This window comes from Pongo pygmaeus, chromosome 6 (genome assembly GCF_028885625.2).
Source record: "Pongo pygmaeus isolate AG05252 chromosome 6, NHGRI_mPonPyg2-v2.0_pri, whole genome shotgun sequence".
NCBI classification, from domain to species: domain Eukaryota; kingdom Metazoa; phylum Chordata; class Mammalia; order Primates; family Hominidae; genus Pongo; species Pongo pygmaeus.
Window position 1 is genome coordinate 54,059,870 of NC_072379.2, and position 16,741 is coordinate 54,076,610.

Here is a 16,741-nt window from a genome sequence, read left to right on the forward strand (position 1 = left end):
GTGATCCACTGTGCCCGGCCTAATTTTCTAATTTTTAAAAACTCTATCAAGTAACAACAATGCTTTGAATTTTGCCCATACTGTCAGTATGGTATGGGGAAAATAAAATAGGAATAGAAAAGGAAAACCAGGAAAAGAGGTGGTTTTCAACCAAATGAGGATTGGACAAAAAGAAAAAAAGAGACAAAGAAAGAAGTGTCACAAATTTGGCATTACTTTGTATTTAAAATCTTATGAAGAGTAAGGAGAATGTTGATGGATATGAATGAAATAGAATCAATTTAAAGAATATTCATTAGACCCTACAGTATGCCTGAAAATGTAGTGTGCACAGTGTATAAAATAAGAAATTGCTTCCGTAAAGTGGCCTATGTCTGGTTATAAAAATCAGATGAATGCAAAACCAGCTAGCAATGCTAGCTTTATGTAGCTTCACTCTGAGCCAGACATCATGTATTAGAAAACAAGGATAAGTAATAACAGCTCACGTTTAAAAGGGCTTACTATGTGCCAGGTCCTATGCTGACCACTTTTCACAGATTATCTCAATTAATCTTCACATTAATCTTTTGAGTAGATACTGTTGTCCCCATTTTTTCCAATGGGTATATTGAGACTTAAAAAGTTAAAATAACTTGCCCATTGTCAAATAACTGACCATGGAATTTGAACCAAAGTCATTTAATTCAAAATGAAGAAATTTAATCACGTAAACTACTGCTTCCCATAATTCTCAGCCTTTAGGAACTCAGTCTATGAAGGAATGATGGGTGCTTAATGACCATTTGTTGTATGAACGAATGACTTCCTTTGTGGCCGCTCATGTTTATTGCTTAGCTTTTTTTTTTTTTTTGAGACGGAGTTTCGCTCTTGTTGTCCAGACTGGAGTGCAGTTGCATGATCCAGGCTCACTGCAACCGCTGTCTCTCGGGTTCAAGCAGTTCTCCTGCCTCTGCCTCCCAAGTAGCCGGGACTACAGGCGCACGCCACCACGCCCAGCTAATTTTTGTATTTTTAGTAGAGACGAGGTTTCACCCATGTTGGCCAGGCTAGTCTCGAACTCCTGACCTCAGGTGATCCGCCTGCCTCAGCCTCCCAAAGTGCTGGGATTACAGTCGTTACCACTGCGCCTGACCTAGACTGTTCAGGTTTAAGTTCCTAGGATACAAATATACAACAGACTAGGGCCGATACTTTGTTTGCTGTTTTCAACACAGAAGTGGAAAGCATGATTTTCCACTTCTGGAATAATTTAGAGTGACATCTGGTGGTTGCCTGTGAGACAAGAATTGTTGAAGAAACTGAATTTAAAAGCCTGTAATAAATAAGACTACCAGACATAAAAAGATAAGAACGGTGAATTAAAGTAGTAAAAAGTTTAAAAAACATATCTTAAATCCTCACTAAAGAAAAATTTTACAAAATGCTAGTTGCAGATTTTCAATCCACTGGACTTTAAAAAGAAATAATAGATTCCTTAATGAGTAGTTGTAACGAAAATTGTAACAGTTAATTGATGGCAGGAAATACGAATTGATTTATACTGGTTTGAAGATTCTGGCTTGAGAGGAAATGCAACTTTACGGGGGAAGACGACTCAAAGGTTACAGGAACAACTTATTCACAAGGCAAAATATCTTCAACATCTCTCCAAAACTTCAAGGGCAGAATGGGTATCTGCTGAGATGGTAAGATGTCCAGTTGGCAGGAAATATTTCACCGAATCTCACTTGCCGGGGAAAAAAGCCAGTGAACGCGACCCGCGCAGCCGGCTAGATCGTGCGCTCGGCCTCAGATTGGTCGAGGCTGTTTGGGCTGCGGGAAAAGCGGAAGCGCGCTTTTCAAAGTCTTTCCACCATCGATGAAGGCAGGCCACTTCCGGTGTAGCCATGGCGGCTAACGCTACTACCAACCCGTCGCAGCTGCTGCCGTTAGGTAATCGCCGTCCTTTGGGGAGCAGGAACAGGGAGCTGACGTTCAGGATTGGGGGTCGAGGGGCTGTTCCGAGGCAGGCCCTGGCCGAGTGTGGGGAAATGTATAAGACCAAATGCGATTCGACTCTGGGCTCCAAGTCTTCGCCATAGCAGACCGCCCCTGCTCTTTAACGTGGTCGGGCTCCTCCAGGCGAGGACTTTGACTCCTCAAACCAGACCGTCACTGGAAAAGGTCCACATTTAGTGAACGCGTCGTCGGCCTCCTTTGTTGTGAGCCCGCCTCTGCAGTGTTATAGGTAGTAGGCCCACTTCTCAGCCTGGCGTTTACGATCCCCAGATTAGATAGACCATGTTATGTATATGGTTGGTTAGTGACACTAACACCCTGGTCCGGAATGAGCCTTAAATGAGGAATCTGGAAACCAGCTCTGTTTGTTATTTATTCATTCAATAAGTAGTAACTGAGTATCTATACACTAGATACCGTGCCTGGGCATTTTTCAATGATAAACCATAGCCATTGCCTTCAAATAGCACATAAGCCAGTGGAGGAGAGAATACTGGACAAGTAGACATCATGCCACATAATGCTAGGCTAGCTAAAGAGATGTTCAAGCTACCGTCAGAGCACAGAGGATAGACAGATTTGGGGGAGGGAAGCAGTGACAGGAGAGTTTCCGGTGAATATAATTATACCTATCTCCTCTTATATTTTTGCTGCCGGTGAAGAGTGATTGAACTAGTGGTCGTGGCCGTGATGAGTAGTTTTCATTCCTTCATGCCACAGACTCTTTTGGAATGCTCATTATGTGCCAGATGCTGTGCTTGAACTGAGAGTTGTATTATAAGACCTGAAGTTATTGAATGAATATTTTTCCTGGTTTTTCTTTCACTATATGCAAGTAAGAATGCCAGTAGGCACTCAAATATTAGTTGAAATAATGAATGGTAAAATAATATTTTTTCCCTCCTCAGAGCTTGTGGACAAATGTATAGGATCAAGAATTCACATCGTGATGAAGAGTGATAAGGAAATTGTTGGTACTCTTCTAGGATTTGATGACTTTGTCAATATCCTTTTAAAAGGTGGTGGTGGTATAGGTTTTTCTTAAGTAATAACATAAGAACTGTAGACAATCAGTATATTTGGGATTATTATAATAAAAATCAGTTCATTCTCAGGGAACTTATGATAATGTTTTAAGAGGTATGTATTGAAAGACGGTAAAGTTCCTATCAACAACAAGCATTTTGAATTTGAGCCATTATGTTAAACATTATAATTAAAACTGAACAGGCGAGCCCAGTGGCTCACGCCTATAATCCCAGCGCTTTGGGAGGGCGAGGTGGGTGGATTGCTTGAGCCCAGGAGTTTGAGACCAGCCTGGGCAAGACGATGAAACCCTGTCTCCACAAAAATTACAAAAATTAGCTGGGCATGGTGACGTACACCTATGGGCCCAGCTAATCTCCTGGGCTAAGGCAGGAGGATCCTGTAAGCCTAAAAGGTGGAGGCTGCAGTGAGGTGTGATTGTACCACTGCACTTAAGCCTGGATGACAGAGCGAGACTTTGTCTCAAAAAAAACAAAAACAAAAAACAAAAAAAGCTGAACAAAGGCAGAAGCTAGAGTAAATTCTGTATTTATTTTCTTAACACCAAATTTCAGATATGGTACTGGAAGATGTCACTGAGTTGTGAGTAGTGTTAAAGAATTGGGGGGGATCTCTTCTTAATTAAAGACAGTTTTACTACTTTTGAGTAAAATTATTTATGAGAAAACATTACCTGTTGGTGGAATAACGTTAAAGATAGAAGTTTTATCTGTTTGCTTGTAAAATTGGATCAGAGTGTTATTACCTTAATGTAATTGTTAGTAAACGCCTAGAAAATTAGTGGAGACACAGTTTTAAGGTAGAAGATAACAAAAAGAGCCAGGAATTTTAGGGTTCAGGTCAAATCAAGGAACTGATAGTAAGAGCATTTAGGCTGGACATGGTGGCTCACCCCTGTAATCTTAGCATTTTGGAAGGCCAAAGGAGGAGGATTGAGCCTGGAAGTTTGAGACCAGCCTGGGCAACAAAGGGAGACCCCGGTCTCTATAAAAAATTTAAAAATTAGCTGGGTATGGTGGGGGGCAGCTGTAGTCCTAGCTGCTCTGGAGGGTGAGGATCCCTTGAGCCCAGGAGTTCTAGGCTGCAGTGAACTATGATTGTACCGCTGTACTCAGCCTGGGCAATAGAGCAAGACCCTGTCTCTTAAAAAAAAAACAAAAACCCAAAAAACATTTCATTTCATATTTGATCTCCTGGGCAAGCTTTCACTTCTTTTTATGAAGCTCTGTCTGATAGACGTGGGTCTTAGGTCAGTGAGTTCATTCTGTTGCTTTTAATGAAGGTTACATTACCTAGTGGATAACCTTTGTATCTGAAAATTGTCGATACAATTGCCCAACCTCAGAGTAGTTTGTATACAAGGATAACCTTTTTAGGGAGGGTAAGTATTTCCAAAATGTTGGCTTTGATTTTCACTGTTTATCCTGACTGTATTTTATCTATTCATTTAGTGAAATCACACCAGAAGGAAGAAGGATTACTAAATTAGATCAGATTTTACTAAATGGAAATAATATAACAATGGTAAGACACATTGAAACTGTTTTATTTTGATGGGAGCCCATTTTTCTGGGGCAGTGATTACAGAACTAACCTTAATGTTGCTTGCTTGACTGATCATGGCCCAGTGGTGCATAAGATGGGAAAGGGGTTCTCTGTGGTCAGGGCCCTAAAGCTCAGCTATTGAAGAGGCATTGGGTCTAAAGGTTAGTTTGCTTGGAACTTTTAATCGCTGTTGAGATAGTAAGTATTAATTGATGATGTTGGGAATTGTAAATAGATATTGACAATCTGGAGAAAATGGGAATGTGGAGCGCAGGGGGTAGGCAAAGGTGGCTTAATGAAGAGCAAGGAGTTTTTAGATGACATGGTGGTAGTGTTATTAATAAACTCTTTTTCCTCTTTATGCAGCTGGTTCCTGGAGGAGAAGGACCTGAAGTGTGAATGAGTTTCCTTGACTTACACTAGATTTTGTTTTGTCTTATAATGACAAGAAAATGGAATTTTTTTTCCTACTTTCTAATGTTTAAATCCCATAAAGCTAAGTTTCCCGTTAAAGGGAAGTGCTTTGAAGATGTGTACCCATTTTTGTAAGTTAATCATGATTGTCCTGGAAAAAGAAGAAAAGAGCTTCTTCTTTGTAGATGAAAATAAAGGTGTTTTTGGTTAACTGTCATTTTATTTATTGTACTGCAGTAGCCAGTGGAACAAAGATTGTAGTTATTTTGCCACTTACTTTTCTGTCATTATATGCTTATTTGTTTTCTCATTTACATGACCATTTGATTGTCAAACAAAAGTTGTTCCAAACAAAATGATGAACTTTGATTTGAACAGGTGCATTTAAACAACCGGAAATGATCACTTAGAAAATTCAATTAAAATGCTGTTGTTTTGTAATGAGGATTTTTCTACTGATTTCAAATTCCATGAACTCCTATTGAAAACGAACAATGTACAGGTAATATATGCACATTGTAGAAATGCAGGAATTATCTATTGGAATTACCCTAAAGATAGAAATTTTATCTATTTGCTTTCCAAATTGGTTCAGAAGGTTATTACCTTAATGTAGTTATTACTGAATTGCCAGGAAATGAGTGGAGACAGAGCTTTAAGATAAAGGATACTAAAAACAGCTAAGAACTCTAGGACTCAGGTCAAATCAAGGAACTGATAATAAGATCATTGAACTGTATAAATTAAGTCAAAGAACTCCTATTAAAAACAAACGGGTAATATATGCACATTGTAGAATTGTAGGTAAGCAAAAAGGAGAAGGTTGATCATGCTTTGCTGTATGTCTTCGTAGACTTTCTCAGTCCACTCTCACTACACATTTTATTTTACTTGCTCATCCTGATTATACTGTTTTTACCCTCCACTTAAGTCATTTTTTGAATTTAAATGGTGAATATCTTTCTGTGTCAAATATTTCAACATTAATATGTACATAGTATTAAATGGATTTACTATAAATTATTTAGCCTATTCTTACTGGCCACAGTAGTCTAACTAGATCTTTATACATTTGTATTTTTCTAGAATAAACTAAAAAATGTGTAAGATCAAAGGGTATATATTGTGTTGCCAAGAAAAAGTTTGTGCCAATGTATATTTTTGCCAGGAGTCTTTCATAGTACCATTTATATCCTTCCCAGCATTAGCTATGTTCTACCTTCTTTCCTCTTTGCCATTTTTACAAGCAAAACCCAGCATGTCTAAAATTTTCCTTTTTTTTTTTGTTTTTTTGTTTTTTGGAGAGTCTCACTGGAGTGCAGTGGCATGATCTTGGTTCCCTGCAACCTCCAGTCAGGCTGGCGTGCCATGTCGCAATATCAACACGACCTCCGCCTCCCAGGTTCAAGTGATTCTCCTGCCTCACCCTCCCGAGTAGCTGGGATTACAGGTGGGCGCCACCACTCCCATCTAATTTTTATATTTTTAGAGAGATGGGGTTTTACCTTGTTGGCCAGGCTGGTCTTGAGCTCCTGACCTCTAGTGATCCACCTGCCTCAGCCTCCCAAAGTGCTGGTATTAAAGGCATGAGCCACCAGGCCTGGCCTAAAATTTTCTTGATTAATTTTGATCTCATTTGTATTTTGTAAATGACTTATCTGATGAGGCTTTTGCCATTGAGATGTTTGTCTTTTTCTTACTAATTTGTAAGAATTCTTGATGGGTTTCTCTTAGTCATGTATTTTGCTAGTAATTTCCCTAGTTTGTAGTTTGACACTTAGTGCTATTTTTGACATAAATGATGTATTTTAATGTAGTTGCATGTTGACCTAGTCCATTATGGTTTTTGTATTTGGTCCACGTGGATTGGAAAGACCTTTGCTTTGATTATACTTTTCTTTGGGCACTTTGTGTTTTCTGTGTTTGATTTAAATCTGGAATCTATCTGGAATTTTGGTATTACCACATGGAAAAAGGATCCAACCTTATTTTCCAAAACACAAAGCACTGATTTGTAGTTTTTTCTGATTTACATGTTGTCAGTACTACTGCCTTGGCTAATTTCAAGCTACCGAGCCTTTAAAACTGGTTTGCAAAATTCTCAAGGATTTGACAGTTGATTCTCAGGAGCCAGTATGAGCTGGTTGCCCCACACTTTGCTTCTAACTCTTGGGAGCAATGCTTTCCCTCCACTGTTGTTTCTTTCCCTTTGGAGGGGAGTAAATAATGTAACACCTGCTTCTTTCCACCCGTTTATTATTTGCTATCCCAGGGGAGCTAATAGTCATACCCAAGCTCTTCCTTTTTTCATCCTAGGAGTTAGGCCAGGTGCAGTGGCTCAAGTCTGTAATCCCAGTGCTTGTAGGTGGTCGAGGTGGAAGGATAGATTGAGGCCAGGAGTTGGAGACCAGCCTGGGTAATATAGTGAGACCCCATCTCTACCAAAAATTTTAAAAGATTAGTGAGGGGTGGTAGTGTGCATGCACCTGTAGTCCTACGTACTTGGGAGGCTGAGGCAGGAGAATTGCTTGAGCCCAGGAGTTTGAGATTTCAGTGAGCTATGATTGTACCACTGTACTCCAGCCTGGGTGACAGTGAGACCCTGTCTCAAAACCTACAGTGAAACGCCATTTCATGGGCGCTATAGGATGGCTATAATTATAAAAAATTATTGTAACAAGTATTGTACAAAAATTAATGTAACAAGTATTGGCTGGGATATGAAGAAATTGGAGCCCCAGTACCTTGCTGGTACGAATGTAAAATGATGCATGCACTGTGAAAAATAATTTGATGATTCCTCAAAAAGTTAAACAGAATTACCATACGACCCTGCAACTCCTCTCCTCAGTTCATACCCAAGAGAACTAAAAACATGTCTGCACAAAAACTTGTATGAACATTCACGGCAGCATTATTCCTAATGCCCCAAAGTGGAAGCAACCCAAATGTCCATCGATGGATGGATGGATAAATGAAATGCAGTATATTCATACAATAGAATATTATCTATCTGTAAAAATGAATGAAGTACTTGTGTGTGCTACAACGTGGATGAACTGTAACAACATTATGCTAAGTGAAAGAAGCCAGACACAAAAGACCACATGTTTCATTTATATGATCCAGAACAGGCAAATTCACAGAAATAGACAACTATATTAATGACTGCTAATGGGTATGGGTTTTTTGGGGTGATGAAAATGTTCTGCGATTAGATGGTTGCACAACCTTGTGAATATACTGAAAAGCACTGAATTGTAACCTTAAAAGGGTGGATTTCATGTTACATGAATTACATCTCAATTTTTAAAAAGTGATATATCTGAGGCATATCTAATGTAACTTCTGAGGCCCTAAAGAAATTACTTTCCCATGAGTGACAGCTTGGGTTGTGGCTGCTGAAAGGACTTTAACCACCTAAGCATCAAACCCCCCCTGGTTAAGACTGAGCAGAATAAGGATTTGGGGAAGATTGTTTTGGGCATGTAACTTAAGAATGTTGGACTTTTTTGGTTTGTTTTGAGACAAGGTCTTGCTCTGTCACCCAGGCTAGAGTGCAGTGGTGTGATCAGTGCTCACTGCAGCTTCGAACCACTGGGTTCAAGCGATTCTCCCCCCTTAGCCTCCCAAGTAGCTGGATCCACAGGCACGTGCCACCATGCCCAGCTATCTTTTCTCTTTTTTTTTTTTTTTTTAAAGATAGGGTCTCGCTCTGTCACCCAGACTGGAGTGCAGTGGTCATGGCTCACTGTAGCCTCAACTTCTCGGGCTCAGGTGATCCTCCCACACTACGGGTGCACACCACCACACCTGGCTAATTTTTTGTATTTTTGATAGAGACCGGGTCTTGTCATATTCCCCAGGCTGGTCTCAAACTCCTGGGCTCAAGTAATCAACTCGCCTCGGCCTCCCAAAGTGCTGGGATTACAGTTGTGAGCCACCGTGCCTGGCCTAATTTTTTAATATTTTGTAGAGACAGGGTGTCACCATGTTGCCTAGGCTGGTTGATTCTTAACTTACAAAAATAAGGGTATTTAGTTTTGGATTTTAATTCTAGTGGAGTTTAACATTTTTGGACTTTGATTTGGAAGGAGGTTTAATTTTTGAATTCCAGTAAATTTGATAATGGCAGAGGATTATATGTAGATTTGGGCATCTCTGTTGTTGGAATTTTATTATTGGGTGTTGGTGTGCTGATATGCCAGGTTAGACCATTTATTAGTTGGGGTTCTCCAGAGATGACCAATAGTATATGTATACAGATATATAAGGGGATTTATTAGGAGAATTGGTTCATATGATTATGGAGGCTTGGGAAGCCCCAAAACAGGCTGTCTGCAAGCTGGAGACCTTGACGTGGCTCAGTCCAAGTCCAAAGACCTCAGAATTTGGGATGCTGATGATAAAATTCTCAGTCTGAGGCTGAAGGCCTGAGAACCCAGGGGGCTACTGGTGTAAGTCCTGGAGTCCAGAGGTCTAGAGTTGGGATCACTCTTCCTTCTCTGTCCTCAGAGGACAACATCATCAGAACATGAGGAGTTCTTACATCCAAGGACAGAGAAGGAAGAGTTATCCCAGCTCTAGGAGGGAGACAGACATGTTGCCTTTTCTGTGTTTTTGTTCTTGTTTGACCCTCTGTCAACTGAATGCTGGCCCACATTGAAGGTGCATCTCACCTAGTCCACTCAGACTCACACCCTAAAGTAGTCTGGAAACACCCTCATAAACACAGCCAAATAATGCTTTACTAGGTTTCTAGATATCCTTAATCCGGTTAACTTGACACCTAAATCCAGTTAACTGGACATCTTAATCCAGTTAACTTGACACCTAAAATTAGCCATCACAGACCATGTTGCAGGATCAGGAGGACCAGAGAGAGACCTTGGGGTGTATACAGGAGGATATATTTATTATTGAGTGCACTCAGACCCTGCAGACTTAACATTCAAAGACTGGGCCCAGAACAAAAGACAGCACCTGATTTTATGCACACTTCACAAAAGGGGGTGGGCTAGCTTGAAGCAAGCTTACAGTGGCCTGAAAGCAGGGATACAGAGGCAGGACAAAGACAGTTAATCAAATTGTAACAGATCATAACTCAGGATTACACATGACCATTGCCAATCAACCCAGATGTCTGTTATCTAGGTTTTGCCTAGGCACGGGCTTATCGTATAACCTTCACTATGGCGCCCAGGTGGCCGTAACACAGGCCTGCTCAGAGGCTCTGACCTTCACTCTACTGCTTAGATAAAATAGAATATTTGAAGTCACTGGTTACAGAGAACAGGAATCTATAAACTCATTCCTTAAAATGAAGGAAAATCTGTTTTTCTTCTCCGTATGTTGAGGGAATGCTGGGAGAGTTTCCAGAGCACATTAGATAATATTATCAAGACTTCCTGGGTCTGGGCTGTGCCTTTTGCTGCCTCTGGGACAACTCAGCCTAATACAGGAAAACTTATTTCTCTTTCTTTTTAAGTTTATTTTTCTTTAATTTCCCGCCTCAACCATGTGGTGGACATACTTTGGGGTGGGAAATGGAGTGAATTTTCAGACTTAGAATTACAGAAGCCTTGGCGTTGCCTTAATTAATATATTATTCTGACTCTGTTTAGAGCCTTTTGGGGCAAAATCTAAACTGCTTCCAGTGATCCCAATAGCAGTTGGATTTGGGAGTGATGGACTGTGTTCTTCTCTGTGGCTCTAATGGTTAAGTTCAGTGGGTGAAAAGAACAAAAAGATGAGGAATGTAAGGGAAGAATGCTTCTTTTCTACCTCTGATGTTTTCTTCTACGTGAAAGCTTAATTAGTGTAACACATCTGCCCTCTCTGTGTCCTTTTATTCTGTATGCCCAGAGACATGCAGACTGAGTTGCCTGAAGGAGTGTGGGTTCTGCTCTGCTTTTTCCTGTAAGTTTTAGAGGTGTCTGCTTCCACATGAAGAAGTCTGGGGTGGTCTGTGGTTTGCCTGTGGTTTGGTGGGTACATCTGAATAATTCTGGAGTTCCAAACAAAGAAGTTAACTACAGTCTGTAGATATAAGTTACATCATCCAATGTAGTAGTAGTAACAATGACCGCTGTCTGTTTACTACTTTGCCTTTGTTCTCAATTGGTTCAGAACTCAACTGTGGAAGAAGAGTGCTAATTACTGGCCCCCTCAAGACTCCGATAGCCCTCGAGTCTCTGCTGTATTAAGACAAAAACCTCCTCTGCCTTCCTGCCTGCCTCCCATCTCTACCCTGTCATATCTGTCCATCCCAGCCATCAGACCATCAGAGCAAGTGACTGATTGATCTAAAATGCAGGATATGGTCATGCTATGTTTGGCTTCTTTTTTTTGAGATGGAATTTCGCTCTTGTTGCCCAGGCTGGAGTGCCATGGCGCGATCTCGGCTCACAGCAACCTCTGCCTCCCAGGTTCAAGTGATTTTCCTGCCTCAGCCTCCTGAGTAGCTGGGATTACAGGTATCAGTTACCACACCTGGCTAATTTTGTATTTTTAGTAGAGACGGGGTTTCTCCATGTTGGTCAGGCTGGTCTTGAACTCCCAACCTCAGGTGATCCACCTGCCTTGGCCTCCTGAAGTTCTGGGATTACAGGTTAAGCCACTCCACCTGGCCGGCTTTCAAACCTTTCAGTAAGTTACCTTCTATACAATGAAAGGCCAGGTTCCTTAACAGGTTACCATGAGGGGTGCCTATTGACCTTTTCAGCCACATCTCAGTCTTGCCTTCATAGCACAGAATTTATAACACTGGCTGTTTCCCCTCTTTGGCCTTTGGCTTTACTCATGTTGGACTTTTGTGGGAAGAGCCTTATCTCCAAACCTATCTTCATTTGGTTTATTTGTATTCAAGACTAGGCTCAAATGTCTCTTCCTCCAGAAAGTCCTATGGGATCCCTCAGCCCTCTATCACTACTCAATACTTATATGGGACAGGTCATGGAGGCTTTTGTTATACTGTGAAACTGTCTTGAGTAGCTACTCTCTCCTAGAAAAATAACAGCCTCAAGCAGTTCATACCATGCACAGTCCTGGTTTCAAAGGAAACAAATCCTATTACACTGTTGGACCATAGACTAGAGTATGGGCCACCATCATCTGAGTATGTTGAGTTTGGCTGGTGTTGTTGATTGGCCCTCAGTGCGGTGATGCAAGTGGGCTTCTGGCTGTTACCTGGGAAGATCAGAGGCAGAAGCTTGGGAGCTCTAGCAGGGTCCTGGTGCTCTATGAGTGCCACTCTTGGAAGACAGAAGGCCTCCTGGCTGACATCTCTCTAGGAAGTGGAGCTGGTACTTCTCACATCAACCTGACACCCAAATTCATGCTCTATGTACTTCAGTCACAAGGAGTTGAGGTTAGTGGACATGAGGCTGGAATAGAGAGTGGTCAGAAAACAGACCTCATCTACTTTATCCAGGAGTGACCCTGACTGAATCTTTGCTTTATTAGACATTTCATTCTTGAATTTAAGAAAAATCATGCATGACACCAACTGACCACAAGAGGACACTGTGGAGCTAGGCAGGCAGCTAGTTGCTAGAGCCAAGGCTTTTTAGTTTTCCCCAGAGCCTCATTTGAACTCAGGTTTCTTGTCTCCCACTCTGCTGAACTTACTATTGGATCACACCACAAGGGCAGGCAAAGGGTTGAATATACTACTATTTCACGCCTCCTTCCCTTTTTTTTTTTGCAAAAGAGGAATCTGTTTTTCATTCATTTATTTCATATTTTCTATATGAGGTGCCTTTTCTATTGTAAAATACTGTCTTTCAGCAGGCAGTGTTGTGAATGAAAACATGGACTGTAGAATCAGTCTTACCTTGACTCTAATTTTACCCTGATTTGTTAATCATGTGATTTGGGGCAGGTGACTTAACCTCTCTAACCTCAATTCCTTCATTCATAAATTGGAAATAATAAGCACCTCTCAATGTTGTAACGATTGACAATACAAGGTATGTAAATCATCCAGTATAGTTTCAATTACATAGTAAGGGCTCAATAAATGGTGCTAGTTATTATCATTATTTAAAGAGCCTCTGAATCAACTTATGTTTACAGGTTTTCCATCACAGCAATTCCTTGTCAACAGTTGGAGCGACCTGTCACTTAGTCCATAACAGTTACCTCTAGGATAGAACCCCTAGTTATTATTATTATTTTTTTTTTTCTGAGACAGAGTCTCGCTCTGTCACCCAGACTGGAGTGCAGTGGCACGATCTTGCCTCCCGGGTTCAAGCGATTCTCCTGCCTCAGCCTCCCGAGTAGCTGGAACTACAGGTGCATGCCACCATGCCCAGCTAATTTTTGTATTTTTAGTAGAGATGGGGTTTCACCATGTTGGCCAGGATGGTCTGGATCTCTTGACCTCATGATGCACCCGCCTCGGCCTCCCAAAGTGCTGGGATTGCAGGCGTGAGCCGCAGTGCCCACCCTATTATTATTTTATTAAAGCAAAGAAGTCTTTATCTCTCAAAGGGCTCGAGTAACACTGTCTCCTCTCCTAATCCCATTCAGTCCTGGGGTAGTAATGGCTTCCCACATTTGCCATTGTCGGGGGGCCTCACAGTTCCTCGTTCATTTTTTTATACTACCTTTATCTTTGTGAGCAATCCTTTCATTAAATAAAGTCTCTTCATCTGAACCTTGCTGGGCCAGATTGACATAGCATCCTAGAAGAGGAGATCCTTGAGCTGGGCCTTGGCAAATGAGCAGGTACATGTCAGGCAGAGAAGAGGGACAAAGGGAATAAGAAGGGAGATGTGAAGGATTTGGCATTAGGGGCTGTGAGTGATGTAGAGTAGCTGGAATACAAGGTGCATCTGAAAATCAGGTTTGCCTGAGTCAGAATGAGCCTTGGCAACTTCTGGAGGGTGGAGTTAAGGCATTTTCTTCTTTAAAGGATCTGTTTGTACCATCTGGTTTACAAGGAGGACAGGGAATCTTTTGGCAGTTGCAGGTTCGGACCTATTCAGCTTTACCTGGTGAATTTAGAGGAGAGTGCTTTGGAAGCCAGGATGAAGGGATGATTTCAGAGGTCTGGAGGTTTTATCACAGGGGAATAAAGAGTCATAGGTATGATGAAGTGGCTTCAAAAAACAGCATGAGTTCAGAAAGGAGTAAAGATCCCGGGAGAGCATAGTGACTCTGCCTGACAAAGCTAAATTTCCTACACTGGAGAGGAGAGGGGTTAAGTAAAAACCAAAACCAAACCAGTGACAAGAGCTGCACAGCTTCCAGATGTAAACTATGCATCTTCTGGGCCCAGTATTTTTCCCTGGGTCCCTTGATAGGAAGGAGTCTGGGGACTGTGTCAGCCACACACAGGAGAAGAAGGGAGGTCAACAGTTTGGAAAGGGAGATGGAAGAGCAATCAGGAAACTTGAGTTTGTCACCAAGTGGCTGTGTAACCTTGGGGCGAGTCACTCTTTTTTCTTTCAGGGCTTCAACATTTTTACCTATAAAACAAGAGTGAAGCTGAATGTTTGGGTTCCTTTCTAGCACTGACTCTCTGCCTTGGTTGTCTGCACTTCAATGGAAGAGGACAAGAGCCCAGGGCCTGAGGCCTCAGTGGGGAGAAGGGGAGGTTGACCTCTGGTGAGGGGTCATGTCCCTGGGGCTCAGGCATGCTCCCTCTTCCCTCTAACCATGGGCATCCCATCACTGCTGGCCATGCTGTGTTTGGAATCTGAGGTGAATTGGGAGCCTTTGGGAACTTGGGAGCTTGTTCCCACATCTGTGGATTGCTCTGACTTAATGTCCTGTGGGAATTTAGCAGTTTTGGATATGGTAACTAATCTCTTTTTTTTTTTTTTTTTTGAAATGGAGTCTCACTCTTTTGCCCGGGCCGCAGTGCAGTGGCGCTATCTCGGCTCATTGCAAGCTCCGCCTCCCGGGTTCACACCATTCTCCTGCCTCAGCCTCTGGAGTAGCTGGGAGTATAGGCACCCGCCAGGGTACCTGGCTCATTTTTTTTTTTTTTTTTTTGTATTTTTAGTAGAGACGGGGTTTCACCATGATAGCCAGAATGGTCTCGATCTCCTGACCTCATGATCTGCCTGCCTCGCCCTCCCAAAGTGCTGGGATTACAGGCGTGAGCCACCATACCTGGCATTTTTTTTTTTTTTTGAGACAGGGTCTTGCTGTGTTGCCCAGTCTGGAGTGCGGTGGCACAATCTTGGCTCACTGCAACCTCTGCCTCCCAGGCTCAAGCCATCCTTCTGCCTCAGCCTCCTGACTAGCTGGGACTACAGGCAAGTGCCTGGCTAATTTTTGGTATTTTTTGTAGAAATGGGGTTTCACCATGTTGCTCAGGCTAGTCTGGAACTCCTGGACTCAAGCCATCCTCCCGCCTTGGTCTCCCAAAGCACTGGGATTATAGGCGTGAGCCACTGCACCTGGCCACTGTAGCTAATCTTTTAAAGCTGTAATGCTCCTTGCTTTCCTTGCTTCCTTCTCCTTTTCTCTTCTGTTTCAATGAGAACAAATTTGAAAACCATCAGACTGAAAGCCACTTCAAGAGGAATCATGGTCTGGTGTAGAAGCCCTAATGCTACAGACTGAGTGAGCTCTGGCAAGCAATTTTCCCTCTTTGGGTCTTGGTTTTGTCATCTTTTAAGCCAAAGCAGTGACTCAGACCTTTCTTACTCCACACAGTTATTCTGGAGATCCAAAGGGCTCATAGGTGCGAAATGCTTTAACTTGAATAACTTTCCATGTTGACATGAGGGCTAACTGGATCCCTATTCCTTCATAATTGGATATCAGCTGGTAACATCCTGGCTAGCTTTTACATCTATACTGCTTTCCAAAAAGAGCTGTGCCATCCTATAAAATAATTTATCATTGTATCTGCTATAACAATAGGGAAATGTACTAGAATAGAAGATCGTGGCCATGGGGTGTGGTGACTCAGATGTGGGTCATGGGCTCTCCTGCCTCCTCTGTTCTCTGGGAAGGACTCTACTTACCTCCTTTCATGCATTTTTTTGTGTCCATAATTGCTGCTTCTTGGGTCATAGGTCCCATTCGTACTTCCTCATAGTAACCCTGTTATTTGTCATTGGTTTTAGCCAGCTCCACAGTCAGCATCTCATGAGGGTAATAAGAAGTGGGAAGGACCTTATTTTTTCCTGTACTGAACTGCCTGGAGAACATCTCTTGTTGATTGCAGCTGGAAGTGTGACATTTAGTAAGTGGAGAAACTTGAGTCAGGCAAGCGGCAGCCTGTGCCAGCAGGAGGGTGAGAAAGGGCTGAGGAAGAAGGGAAATGCTCAGTGGAGTAATTTGGCCCAGGTGTTTTCCTGGATCCAGGTTGGGTGTTCACATTACCACAGGTGGGGATTGTAGATGCTCAAGGAATTTTCCATTGTGATAGAAACCACAAATGAGCATACATAGACACCTAGTTTCTTCTATTCCATCTGACACCTGTGTTGGGAAAATAAACTCCGAGAGGTGAGCACCTCACCCAAGGACTTCCTGCTTTCCCAGTGACTAGTGCTTGAGTATGACACAAGCCTGCATTGAGATCTGTGGCTTCTCAAGGTACAGGTCCAGAGTGGGATGAGCTGGAAGGGAGCTTACATCACCTCTAGGCCCAGTCCCTCACTTTATAGGTGGGGAGACCTAGGCTTAAAGAGAGGCCTTAACTTGATAAGGGATTCAGGGGCTGTGCTGGAACTGGTGCTTAGATCATTGGAACCTGATTCAGAGCTCT

General features: G+C 42.2%; 1 protein-coding gene across 3 annotated transcripts; it reads left to right on the forward strand.

The window, feature by feature from the left end:
• On the forward strand, positions 1 to 6,913 carry LSM5 (LSM5 homolog, U6 small nuclear RNA and mRNA degradation associated). Of its 3 annotated transcripts, XM_063667406.1 has the most exons (5): positions 214 to 1,935; positions 2,910 to 3,020; positions 3,618 to 3,630; positions 4,500 to 4,572; positions 4,960 to 6,913. In XM_063667406.1, exons 1-5 carry the CDS (start codon positions 1,890 to 1,892, stop codon positions 4,990 to 4,992), a joined length of 276 nt encoding a protein of 91 aa, XP_063523476.1. In that variant the 5' UTR covers positions 214 to 1,889; the 3' UTR covers positions 4,993 to 6,913. The 3 variants fall into 3 exon arrangements, 1 of the variants encoding a protein (XP_063523476.1); XR_010126889.1 differs by lacking the exon at positions 3,618 to 3,630 and having other exon boundaries at positions 1 to 1,935; positions 2,910 to 3,029; XR_010126890.1 differs by lacking the exon at positions 3,618 to 3,630.
• The last annotated feature ends 9,828 nt before the right edge of the window (positions 6,914 to 16,741 follow it).